General features: G+C 39.6%; 1 protein-coding gene across 5 annotated transcripts in view; it reads right to left on the bottom strand.

The window, feature by feature from the left end:
- gramd4a (GRAM domain containing 4a) overlaps positions 1 to 13,818 on the bottom strand; it is a 108,942-nt gene that overhangs the window by 61,075 nt on the left and 34,049 nt on the right. For all 5 annotated transcript variants that reach the window (XM_061914470.1, XM_061914473.1, XM_061914469.1 and 2 more), the window contains one exon: positions 10,440 to 10,560. In XM_061914470.1, the coding sequence (XP_061770454.1) occupies positions 10,440 to 10,560 (121 nt within the window). The remainder of the gene's footprint in view (positions 1 to 10,439; positions 10,561 to 13,818) is intronic.

Genomic DNA, 13,818 nt, shown 5'->3' with positions numbered 1-13,818 from the left:
GTATGACTGATCTTATACTATGGTCAGAGTGCAGAAATGTTACTGCATTGACCGCTATATTATGTGTAGTGTTTAATTAAAGCTGGATCTGTTTAGTAAAGCTTCTAAAACTTGTAGCTCATCCTCCTTATATCCAGGATCAAAAATATAAGGTTCTCGATCATAATTTTCCCAAAGTAATCATTCGTCTCTCACAGGGATTTTATCTATTGCCCAGGCCTTGTTGACAGCTTTAGTACACAGTATCTTCTAAAATGACGATTCTATAGATGATACTGGTATATCCTTCTGTGTACAGCATGTACAACATTATACATGTACTATCGCCTGGAAATGATACGATACACAGCCATTGTTAACTCAATAGCTGGCAAAACAAGTGAATAGCAAGAAAATTGCCCCGTGTCATGGTTTGGGAGTGCACAAGTACTGCCGGCATCCGGGAGCTGCGGTTTATTGAGGGAAACAAATTCAGATATGTATGTACTAGTGTGACATTCTGGCGTGTACGTAGATATTTTATGTTTCCTTACAATAAATTCAAAGCCCAGAGTTGGCTATAATACCAAGTGGAAGGAACAAAACACTTCCCAACAGGAAACAACATTCAGCAGAAATAGACTAAGTTCAAACCTAAACAAAGGAAAGAGAGCTGTAGGTAGTTGGACACATCCAACCATCACTCATGACAATCAGTGCTTGTAAGGGTCAGGGAGGAAACAGGAAGTACCACACACTACCCAAGGAAAACAAAGTAATCCCTGTCCACAGTGAGACATCTGGGTAAACCATGCTCAACACAACTAACAAACTGCTATTGGTCAATCACAATTTGGGCCACGGCCAGGAAGGGCAAAGGTCACAATGTCCGCACACACGGAGACCATCTGGAATGGAAACTTGGGCGTCCGGTGAAGGGGCCGAACACAATACGCGACGCTGTTTGTCTTTGCATGCAGCGTGGGTCCCGGTGGTATTTTAGGAAAGTGTGAAAAAGAAAGGCAGCGAGAAGACGCCTACACCTCTAAAACCAAAAAACATTGGTCTAAACACTGAATGTCACGCTACAATTAACATTTTGATTGCAAATCTCATTTAGTTTTTCTTCGAAATATGCTCAACACATGTACATTGAAGAACATCACATGTTTGCAGGTATTCATATTACTCAATGTGTTTTAATATATGGATATTTATGGTTAGGGTAAAAAAATATGAACCAATGGAAGTACCTCGGTTTTCATACGTTTCACTTTGACATTAAATTTGGTCAGAAGTTTTCTCCGATTTTTGGATGCCGCCTCAGTTATACAACTAAACATCGCGCCGAGCTAGGGCTGGGCGATACATCCATACAGTTGGTACAAAATGCGGCTGCTAGACTTTTGACAAGAACAAGAAATTTTGATCACATTACGCCTGTACTGGCTCACCTGCACTGGCTTCCTGTGCACTTAAGATGTGACTTTAAGGTTTTACTACTTACGTATAAAATACTACACGGTCTAGCTCCATCCTATCTTGCCGATTGTATTGTACCATATGTCCCGGCAAGAAATCTGCGTTCAAAGGACTCCGGCTTGTTAGTGATTCCCAAAGCCCAAAAAAAGTCTGCGGGCTATAGAGCGTTTTCCGTTCGGGCTCCAGTACTCTGGAATGCCCTCCCGGTAACAGTTCGAGATGCCACCTCAGTAGAAGCATTTAAGTCTCACCTTAAAACTCATTTGTATACTCTAGCCTTTAAATAGACTCCCTTTTTAGACCAGTTGATCTGCCGTTTCTTTTCTTTTTCTTCTATGTCCCACTCTCCCTTGTGGAGGGGGTCCGGTCCGATCCGGTGGCCATGTACTGCTTGCCTGTGTATCGGCTGGGGACATCTCTGCGCTGCTGATCCGCCTCCGCTTGGGATGGTTTCCTGCTGGCTCCGCTGTGAACGGGACTCTCGCTGCTGTGTTGGATCCGCTTTGGACTAGACTCTCGTGACTGTGTTGGATCCATTGTGGATTGAACTTTCGCAGTATCATGTTAGACCCGCTCGACATCCATTGCTTTCCTCCTCTCTAAGGTTCTCATAGTCATCATTGTCACCGACGTCCCACTGGGTCATTATTGTCACCGATGTCCCACTGGGTGTGGGTTTTCCTTGCTCTTATGTGGGCCTACCGAGGATGTCGTGGTGGTTTGTGCAGCCCTTTGAGACACTAGTGATTTAGGGCTATATAAGTAAACATTGATTGATTGATTGATATACAAGATATATGGCGGGTTTGTCTCTGTGCGATATAGAAAATGACTATATCGTGATATTTGAGTAGACGTTCTCACGCAGTTGCTTTTAGCTGCAGGCATTACACTACAGGCTCTTCCCACTCCTTGTGTCTCCTTCTCATCTCACATACGTCACATACTGTCACGTCATACGTCACATTTGTATACGCCCTCGCGGAGCAGCGAGGTAGCAGCATTGGTAACGTTAGCTGTGATGCAAGCAGAGCCGTGCGAGTGGTAATACGAGAGAAAGAAGGTGCGAATGAAGGAATAATTAATTTCCCAAGAAAAACATCCTCTGGCGGTGGTTTGGCTTCAAGTGGGAATATGTAGACCAGTCAACCGTAATTTGTCAAGTGTTGGCCAAAAGCGTTGCTATAAAAAGTAGCATTACTGCTAATATGTAGCATCATTTGAAAAGTCACCCGCTAGAGAATGAAGAGTGCTTGAAACGTCCGTTCGGTGCCACAAGCCCACACCTTCAAAATGCCACATCAACACCGTATGAAAAAACTAGTCAACAACAGAATTTAATAACGTCCGTAGTAACCTACCACATAGCGAAGGACGAACACTATTTGATTTCCTATTATGCACCTAATTTCTATTGGACACTTAACAAGTCTCTCTGACAATCTTGCACTTTCTGTTTAGGATATGACATGAATGTTTGTGCCATTGCTTAGTAACTGTTTAATAAACACACTTTTGCTCAATTGACTGAGTTGTGATTTCTTTCTCTGCATGAAAGTTTAAAATGCGCATATATTAACGCAGTATGAACAAGAATGTTTTAATGTAGACACATAGAATCATCATACTGGTGTGATTATATGCATCAAGTGTTAATTCAAGGCCAAGGCAAAATATCGAGATATATATCATGTATCGTGATATGGCCTAAAAATATCGAGATATTCAAAAAAGTCCATATCGCCCAGCCCTACGCAGAACAAATAGGCCTGTTTGCTCATTCATCGTTCCGCGGAAATAATTGAGTGTCAAACAAACAATTGCTGGGATGTTACTGACATCACGTCTGACTCACATCCCGCCCAATGAATATGCGTGGTGGTCAAGCTAGCTCTGTCTTCAATGGGTACTAAGTGCTATTTAGCCTTTCTCGAATAATAAATGCCCTATGCCTGTGTTGTTTTCCAACAATCTTTTCTTGATAAAAGAATGGGCATGTATTCCATTGAATAGTTAGATTTTTTTGACTCTTATCTGCTTTTTGCAGGAAGACTTAAAGGGGAACATTATCACCAGACCTATGTAAGCGTCAATATATACCTTGATGTTGCAGAAAAAAGACCATATATATTTTTTTAACTGATTTCTGAAATCTAAATGGGTGAATTTTGGCGAATTAAACGCCTTTCTGTTTATCCCTCTCTGAGCGACGACGTCAGAACGTGACGTCACATCGGTACTCAACGCCATTTTTCCCTACACATCAGACGCATCGAGTCAAATCAGCTCTGTTATTTTCCGTTTTTTCGACTGTTTTCCGATACCTTGGAGACATTATGCCTCGTCGGTGTGTTGTCGGAGGGTGTGACAACACGATCAGGGACGGATTCAAGATGATTTACGTAGAATGTGCATCGATTAGCACGGCATGCTAATCGATGCTAACATGTTATTTAGGCTAGCTGTGTGTACATATTGCAGCATTATGCCTCATTTGTAGCTATATTTACATCTAGCCTTTCCCTCCATCCACATTTAATGCCAAACAAACAGTTAGCAATCGACGGATTTAAGTTGCTCCAGTGTCAAGAGATGCAAAAGTTCCTCGTTTGGTTTTTACTGTTGATGCTACGACAGAGATGGCACATAGATGGCAAAAATGTCTGGATATCCTGCGACACTCAAACCAGATGCATTCCCAACGATAAAGTCAACGAAATCACAAAGGTGAGTGTTGTTGATGTTATTGACTTATGTGCTAATCAGACATATTTGGTCGCGTTATGACTGCCAGCTAATCGATGCTAACATGCTATTTAGGCTACCTGTATGTACATTTGAAACTATATTTACATCCAGCGTTTCCTTCCACCCACATTTAATGCGAAACAAACACTTACCAATCGACGGATTTAAGTTGATCCAGTGTCAATGCGAAAGTCCTGGCCAGTTGGTCTGCACATTTTACCGACGATGCTAACGCAAAGATGGCCGAATAGCGTCAATAGCTATTCGCTCAATAGCTTCAGTTTCTTCTTCAATTTTGTTTTCGCTATCTGCCTCCATACTCCAACCATCTGTTTCAATACATGCGTAATCTGTTGAATCGCTTAAGCCTCTGAAATCCGAGTCTGAATCCGTGCTAATGTCGCTATATCTTGCTGTGCTATTCGCCATTGTTTGTATTGGAATCGCTATGTGACGTCACATGGAAATGGACAGTGGCTTAAGCAAATAGCGAAAATCAAGCACTTTAAAGCTTTTTTTAGGGATATTCCAGGACGGGTAAAATTTAGAAAAATATTTCGAAAAATAAAATAAGCCACTGGGAACTGATTTTTATTGGTTTTAACCCTTCGGAAATTGTGATAATGTTCCCCTTTAAGCCTCTTTTGTACTCCAATAGTTTGCACGCTGGGTGCTGTACAACAGCCATCTTGGCTAAGTTGACTTCCGGAAAGAAGTCAGGTGTCTGAATGCAAGTAATACTACATGCCGCTGACTTAGTCTTGTTTTATTAATTCTCTATGTGAGTCCAACTGTGTCTTTGACAAATATGCCTGTGTTTCATTGCTTTCAGCTTCTCAACTGATGATGTCATCACTGGTTGCTAAGAGTTACACCTCAAGTCTCTCCTTTTTTATCGAGTAAGCCTTCAAAATAACTTGCTATGGGGCCAAAGAAAGTCGCAAGTGGCAGCTCCTTAATAAGGAAGGCGAGAAACACTATCAAATTCAATGTAGGACATTTTGCCAAGTACAAAAGATGACATTCACATGACTGATCTCTCACTTACTTCCTCTCAGCTTACGGCCATCTTTCCAAACCCGTATTCAATAAATGGTAAAACTGATGTTAAACGTTCCTTATAGAGATCGACCGATATGTTTTTTTCAGGACCGATGCCGATTATTAGTACTCAAGGAGGCCGAAAACCGATATTAATTTGCAGTAAATGTGAGCCAAACATGAATAGTATGTCAGTAAACAGCTGGACAGGGCTTTTTTTTTCTTCTAAATTATTTAAGCAAATGTCGGCCCATTAATGACATAATGTTTATGCGGCGCTAATGTCGTGGTTAATTTAGCACCAAAAAACATAAGGGGATTTCAAAAACACCTTATTTACGTGTGTCTAGGCAGATCATCAACATGTGCATTTCAAAATATGGGAAATTTCCTAGGAAAATTGGTAAACATATGGGATTTCTCTACAACACATTAACTCGCAATGTACTAAAATTTTTAGCGGTTTATGGATTGAATACATTGTAAGGGTTCCTAGTGAGGAACTCTGAAATATTGCGAGAAAAAAAATAAAAAATCAGATTATAGTGGAGACATTTTTCAAACTGGCTAACAATTTCTTCATGGATTATAAAGTATGAGAATGTGCAAGCTGCTGCCTACTCTTCTTTACTTACAAAATAAGTCTCATTTTTGTTTAAACAAAGTTTTGATGTATTTTATGTTGTATTCATGTCCATCCGTCTATTTCATGTTGTTATTTGGTTTAATTACAGAATATGAAATTATGAAATTAATGAGCTCGCTCTCCGAGTGTTGCCGACGGAGGCATGTCGAGAAACTTCATATCTGCAGTAGCGAAACCAAATAAAAACATGGCTATAAGGACATCAGGAGTGAAGGACAAAAACTGGATCACCTGGCAAAAATTTGGAGTTTTGGCAGGTAATCAGAGGACACGTACTGAAGGCAACCAGCACAGCAAAGTGAGAGTAAAGTGGGCGTGGCAACTGAGCGAAACAAGGAAAAATTCTCACAAGAACTCAAATAAATGCTCCTATCAGATATCAAAACATATGAATGATTAACAATTAGTGGCGACTTGTCCAGGGTGTACCCCGCCTTCCGCCCGATTGTAGCTGAGATAGGCGCCAGCGCCCCCCGTGACCCCAAAAAGGGATTAAGCGGTAGAAAATGGATGGATGGATATTATTAAATGATTTGAAAAAATATTGGGCTGGGCAGTGGTTATTACTAACTACTCGATGTCCATTGCATCCGGTCTCCCCCAGAGGGGGAACGGAGGGGGGAGGGGGGGGGTTTACCCACATCTGCAGTCCTCTCCAAGGTTTCTCAAAGTCATTCACATTGACATCCCACTGGGTTGTGAGTTTTTCCTTGCCCTCATGTGGGCTCTGAACCGACGATATCGTTGTGGCTTGTGCAGCACTTTGAGACACTAGTGATTTAGGGCTATATAAATAAACATTAATTGATGGATCGATCTATTTCACTAATCATTATTCTTTTTAGAATACTAAATGCTGGCTATGTATGTGTATATGTTCTATCTGCCGATGTAGTTTTGTTGTAGTTGTTAAAAATAATAATAATACCATTTTAAAAAATCAGTACTTATAATTTTTTTTTTTTTTTTTTTAAAGGCAGACATTGATATACGTCAAAATACCAAATATCGGCCCGGTCATTAATTGGTCTATCATTAAGACAAATAAGACTGAAGGAAGAAGTCCTGGCCATTAGATTTGTTGCTAATGTATATGCTGTAAATCTAATCCTTAAAGTACATAATAAAAACACTAGCAAAAACTATAAAACCTGGGGGTTCAGCTACCCTTCCACAATTCTTACCCTCCTGAATGCCTCGCACTAAATGCCAAGCAGCTGCCATCTTGGCTAAAGCAGCTATGACATTTCTGCCTCTAAGGCGGCTGAAGATTAACCTGAGTGTTTGTCATATTGCTGACAATCCGTGATGAACAAAAAAGCAAGGGCAGGGAATGCAGGGGATTGGCAGAGAGCAGCAGGAAGCGCTCTTTTTATAGGCAGGAAGAGAAGACACACAAGGAGGGCGGGAGAAGCTCACGGCATGTTGACAGCAGGATAATAAATCTGGCTCTTTTAGGTCCAGCAGTGACACGGAGGGTGCATAGCCTGCAGGTATTCTCTCTTTCACACACTGCCCGTCTTTCTCTCTTCCTCTAATAGAAACCATGCCATGAAAAGAGAGCAGTGGGCGGGGGGGGGAGGGGGTTTAGAAACGTCAAAGTCCATTACACTGTCAACGTGCTCGTGTGGTGCAACAGTATTCCTGATTGGATTTTGGCTTTGTCGTTCAAGGAAAACTATTTCAAAGAACATTTTAACTTAATGATGCAATTTTGTTCAGACACATTGCAACCAGGAAAATTGCAACCCTGTTGCCAAGGCAACGCCGCATCACCAACTTCGCACATAATATTGGTGAGGCACCCAGTCCAGCTTAATGTAGTGCTAACACACTAAGATTGTCCCATTCTAAAGTTGTGTGTGACATTATTGTTTGTTAGCATCTAGCACAGGGGTCACCAACGCTCGTCAGGACCAGATGAGTGGCCCGCTGGCCTGTTCGAAAAATAGCTCAAATAGCAGCACTTACCAGTGAGCTGCCTCTATTTTTTTTTTTTTTTTACTAACAAGCTGGTCTCGCTTTGCTTGACATTTTTGATTCTAAGAGACAAAACTCAAATAGAATTTGAAAATCCAAGAAAATATTTTAAAGACTTGGTCTTCACTTGTTTAAATAAATTCATTTATTTTTCATTTTGCTTCTTATAACTTTCAGAAAGACAATTTTAGAGAAAAAATACAACCTTAAAAATGATTTTAGAATTTGTAAACGTATACATCTTTTTACCTTTTAAATTCCTTCCTCTTCTTTCCTGACAATTTAAATCAATGTTCAAGCAAATTTATTTTTTATTGTAAAGAATAATAAAAACATTTTAATTTAATTCTTCATTTTAGCTTCTTTTTTTTCGTCGGAGAATATTTGTGAAATATTTCTTCAAACTTATTATGATTAAAATTCAAAAAATTATTCCGGCAAATCTAAAAAATCTTTAGACTCAAATTTAAATCTTATTTCGAAGTCTTTTCAATTTCTTTTAAAATTTTTGTTCTGGAATATCTAGAAGAAATAATGATTTGTCTTTGTTAGAAATATAGCTTGGTCCAATTTTTTATATATTCTAACAAAATGCAGATTGGATTTTAATCTATTTAAAACATGTCATCAAAATTCTAAAATTAATCTAATGACTTATCAAAACAACACTAAATTAAAGTGCACTTTTTTGTACAGAACGCCACTACAATAGTTAAAAATAAATAACGTGCATTTTTGTGCATGATGTCACACAAGATATTTCGAAAACTGTCAAATAAAAATGAGCTGCATAATAGTTCTGTGGTAAGTTCCTGCGGACGTTATCTCCTTTTGATTTTTTTTTTCATATGGTGTTGATCTGGAAATAGTTGCTTCGGCATTTTGTTTGTGTGGCACCGAACGGAGATAATGACATGCAGTTTCAAGCACTCTTCAATCTCTACCGGGTCACTTTTCAAATGATGCTACAAATTAGCAGTGCTGCTACTTTTTGCAGCAATGCTTTTGCCACATAATTGTTCAACCTATTCTCGCTTGAAGCCAAACCACCGCCAGACGATGCACCCTGTGCTGTTTTTCTTGGGAAATTAATCCTTCCTACATTTGCACTCTCTCTCTCTCGTATTACCACTCGCAACGCACCGCTAGCATCACAGCTAATGTTACCCATGTAGCTACCTCTCTGCTCGGGGAGGGCGTGTGACGTTGCACGCGCGACAGTATGTGAGGTATGTAAGAAGTTGCGCTTGTTTAAGTCTCTGTAAGAAGGAGAAACAAGAAAGAGTGGGAAACGCATGCAGTGTAATGCCCGCAGCTGAAAGTAACTGTGGGAGAACATATACCGTAGTTTTCGGACTATAAGTCGCAGTTTTTTACATAGATGCGACTTATACTCAGGAGCGACTTATGTGTGAAATTATTAACACATTATTGTAAAATATCAAAAAATATTATTTAGCTCATTCACGTAAAACTAGACATATAAGATTTCATGGGATTTGGCAATTAGGAGTGACAGATTGTTTGGTAAACGTATAGCACAGGAGTCGGGAACCGTTTTGGCTGAGAGAGCCATACGAGTCAAATATTTTAGAAAGTATTTCTGTGAGAGCCATAAAATATTTTTTTTAAACACTGAATACAACTAAATGCGGGCATTTTTAAGAAAGACAAACATTTTTAGAGTATAATAAGTCTCTTATTCTTTTTAATAACATTGTTTCTGAGGCTAACCAACAAAAAAAATAAACTACTTCTTACCATTAATGCGACTTCTTGAACAGGTGCGGTAGAAACCGGACGGATGGATGAAAATGCATGAGAAAGTGTTATGTTTTGAAGATTATTTTTAACATCGTGATTACCAGCGGAATTAATTATTACTTATCGTGTAAAGCAATGTCAGCTAAGATTTATCTGAGAGCCAGGTGCAGTCATCAAAAGAGCCACATCTGGCTCTAGAGCCATAGGTTCCCTACCCCTGATATAGCATGTTCTATATGTTATAGTTATTTGAATGACTCTTACCATAATATGTTACGTTAACATAGCAGGCACCTTCTCAGTTGGTTATTTATGCGTCATATAACGTACACTTATTCAGCCTGTTGTTCACTATTCTTTATTTCTTTTAAATTGCCTTTCAAATGTCTATTCTTGGTGTTTGGTGTTATCACATAAATTTCCCCCAAAAATGCGACTTATACTCCAGTGTGACTTATATATGTTTTTTCCCTTCTTTATTATGCATTTTGGCAGGTGTGACTTATACTCCGAAAAATACGGTACTCGAATATCACGAAATAGTCATTTTCTATATTGCACAGACAAACCTGCGATAAATCGAGTATATCGATATATCGCTCAGCCCTGCTTCACTATACAAACTTTTTGATTTTCGCACCCTGTTCAAGAGCCAATGAAGTTCGTAAATTGAGGTTCCACAAAACAAAAAAAGCGTTTTGGGATAAAAAAACATATTACTTAACGCATTTGAATTTAACAATGATGTACAAAGGGAATAAAGGCTCAACTACCAACACATGTGCGTCTATATACTTACGTAGAAAGTGTTTCTCCAGCAAGGCAATTTCCAAATGACCTTTGACCTCATTGAGCCGGTCTGACTCTGACCTCTGGAAGTCCTGTATCGCCGCTGCCATGATGGGAGACCCTGAACCAGCCTGTGTGCACAGACAAGGGGAAAAAAATGCTTGAAACTTGTACACAACATATGCTTTTAACAAATACGGCAGCATCCGTCACTTTGTTGAGAGCACGGGGAGTATCCTTCGATTACAAAAACTCTAGCAAGGATGGCTCACATGCTTCAACACACACTACGCATGACTCACACCCACGTTTCCCCTTTCCTGGTTTTGGTCCAGCTGGAGCAGGACAGGAGGAGAATCCCCCTCTCCGTCTCACTACGGTGATACTCGAGTCACTTGGAGAGGGATTTAAACCCAGGCAGACACACAGCTGGCAACAACGGGCGATGATGACGAAGGTATGAGGTGAGGGACGAGAGACACAGGGCGGGGAAAAGGTGGGAATGAAAATAAAGAAGAAAAGATGTTCACGCTCTGCTCGACTGGGGTCCTTTAAGAGCCGCACACACGCGCGCGCACGCAAAAAGACTGCAGTGGCTTCTCCCCGCCAACAACCAGCCCAGACTGAGCAAGAGACAGGCAATGACCTGACACATAGATATAAGGGGTGTGGGAAAAAATCGATTCGAATTTGAATCGCGATTCTCACGTTGTGCGATTCAGAATCGATTCTCATTTTTTTTTAAATCGTATTTTTTTTAATCAATCCAACAAAACAATTCACAGCAATACCATAACAATGCAATCCAATTCCAAAACCAAACCTGACCCAGCAACACTCAGAACTGCAATAAACAGAGCAATTGAGAAGACAAAAACACGCCCCAGAACAAACCAGAAGTAGTGAAACAAAAATGAATATTATCAACAACAGTATCAATATTAGTTATAATTTCAGCATAGCAGTGATTAAAAATCCCCTCGACATTATCATTAGACATTTATAAAAATTAAAAAAAAGAACAATAGTGTCACAGTGGCTTACACTTGCATCGCATCTCATAAGCTTGACAACACACTGTGTCCAATGTTTTCACAAAGATAAAATAAGTCATATTTTTGGTTCGTTTAATAGTTAAAACAAATTTACATAATGGCAATCAGTTGATAAAACATTGTCCTTTACAATTATAAATGTGTTTTACAAAAATCTACTACTCTGCTTGCATGTCAGCATACTTGGGTAGATCCTGCTGAAATCCTATGTATTGAATGAAAAGAAAATCCTTTTAAATCGGGAAAAAAATCGTTTTTGAATCGAGAATCGTGTTGAATTGAAAAACAATCGACTTTGGATCGAATCGTGACCCCAAGAATCGATATTGAATCGAATCGTGGGACACCCAAAGATTCGCATCCCTAATAGATATAACTAATGAAGAAAAACAAAAACACACACACACAAAATTTTAACTACAAACATATTTTATTTTCTAGTTGCTTCAAAATAGCCACCCTTTTCTCTGATTAATGCTATGCACCTTCTTGGCATTTTCTTGATGTGTTTCATAAGGTAGTCACCTGAAATTGTTTTGCCCTCACAAGTGTGCTTGAAGCTCATCGAGAGAATGCCAAGAGTGTGCAAAGCAGTAATCAGAGTAAAGGGTGGTTATTTTGAAATTAGAAGGGATAAGCGGTAGAAAAATGGATGGATGGATGGAATACAAAACATGTTTTCAGTTATTACACCTTTTTTTGTTAAATACATGACTCCACATGTGTTCATTCATACTTCTGAGGCTTTCAGTGACAATCTACAATGTAAATAGTCATAAAAATAAAGAAATGCATTGAATGAGGTGTGTCCATAATTTTGGCCTGTACTAATATATATATATATATATATATATATATATATATATATATATATATATATATATATATATATATATATACATATATATATGTATATATTTATATATATATTAGAGGTGTAACGGTATGTGTATTTGTATTGAACCGTTTCAGTACGGGGTTTTGGTTCGTTTCGGAGGTGTACCGAACGACACAGACATATTAAGTAGCGCACCGCACGTTGTGTAAACATGCACACCGAGGCACCATGAATTGATTTACGTCAGTGGTTCCCAAAGTTGGCGGTGGAAAGATCTGGGGGGGCGGTGAGGAAGAAGGGGGCGGTAGGGGGGCGGCAGTCCGAAGTCGAAGTCAGAAATTCGAACGTTTGTTTGACGATTTGTACACAACACGTGCAGCAGGACGAGTCGGTGGACGACGCATCAGGGTCCGGTTACCACACGCCAACATCATATTTAGTAGAACGGGGCTTCAGTGCAGTCGCCTTGCTTCTTTCCAAGCAAAGAAACCGACTGAAAATTACTGACCGCGGGGATCTACGACTTCTTCTTAGTGACTTCCAGCCTGATGTTGAGAAGCTTATGTCCCTGCACCAAGCACATCCATCCCATTAATATTAAGTGTGAGACAATCAAGGTTACTGGTGGAATGTTTATTTACCATTCTATGTTGCTGAAACAGTTAAAACTGCTAAAAAAAAAATTGGTTTACTAAATTGGGTTTTATTTGTGAAATACACATTTGTGTTTAACCTTTCTCTTTTCAAATTGCAGCATACCAAATATCAAGAAAGAGGTGTTTGTTTCCATATGTGTCTGTGGGGGGGAGGGGGGTGGGGGGTGGGGGGGGCGCTAGGAATTCACTGGGGAGCCAAGGGGGGCGCCAGCCTGCAAAAGTTTGGGAACCATTGATTTACGTGGACCCCGACTTAAACAAGTTGAAAAACTTATTCGGGTGTTATCATTTATCATATGTACTGTACTGTTTAATATACTAATAAAGGTTTCAATCAATCAAAAAAACAACAACACACGGCATGCTGGCAACGACTGGGCTATGATAGACTGACCACGTACACCTCCTCTTTTCACCGAATATGTCCTCTTTGCGGAGCTGTCCAGGTGGAGTTTCTTAAATGCCTCAAATGTCCGGCATTTTAAGTTAGGGTTACGTGTATTTTCAATGTACGTTGAGCGTTAAGAAGGGGTTAATAACAACAACAAAAAGTGCTGCACGCAGCAACATTCGTGAGGGGCAGAGACAGCGAGAGAGTTATGATAAACGCGCATGCGTCGCCAGGCTCTGCTTTTTATCCATAGATTTATCAGATTTTACTTTTTATTATCTATAGAAGGGGTGTCAAAAGTGTGCCCCGGAGGCCATTTGCGGCCCACAGCTAATGTTTTAAAGGCCCACGCCAAATTCTAAAAATACTATTAAAATAAACAAAAAAATAAAAGTCAAATAAAAAAGCTTAAAGGCTAAATGTAATTTAGAAAAAGTTGCAACATTGAC

This window comes from Nerophis ophidion, linkage group LG10 (assembly GCF_033978795.1).
Source record: "Nerophis ophidion isolate RoL-2023_Sa linkage group LG10, RoL_Noph_v1.0, whole genome shotgun sequence".
NCBI classification, from domain to species: Eukaryota; Metazoa; Chordata; class Actinopteri; order Syngnathiformes; family Syngnathidae; genus Nerophis; species Nerophis ophidion.
Note: the sequence above shows the minus strand (reverse complement) of the source record. Positions and strands in the feature narration are given on the sequence as shown.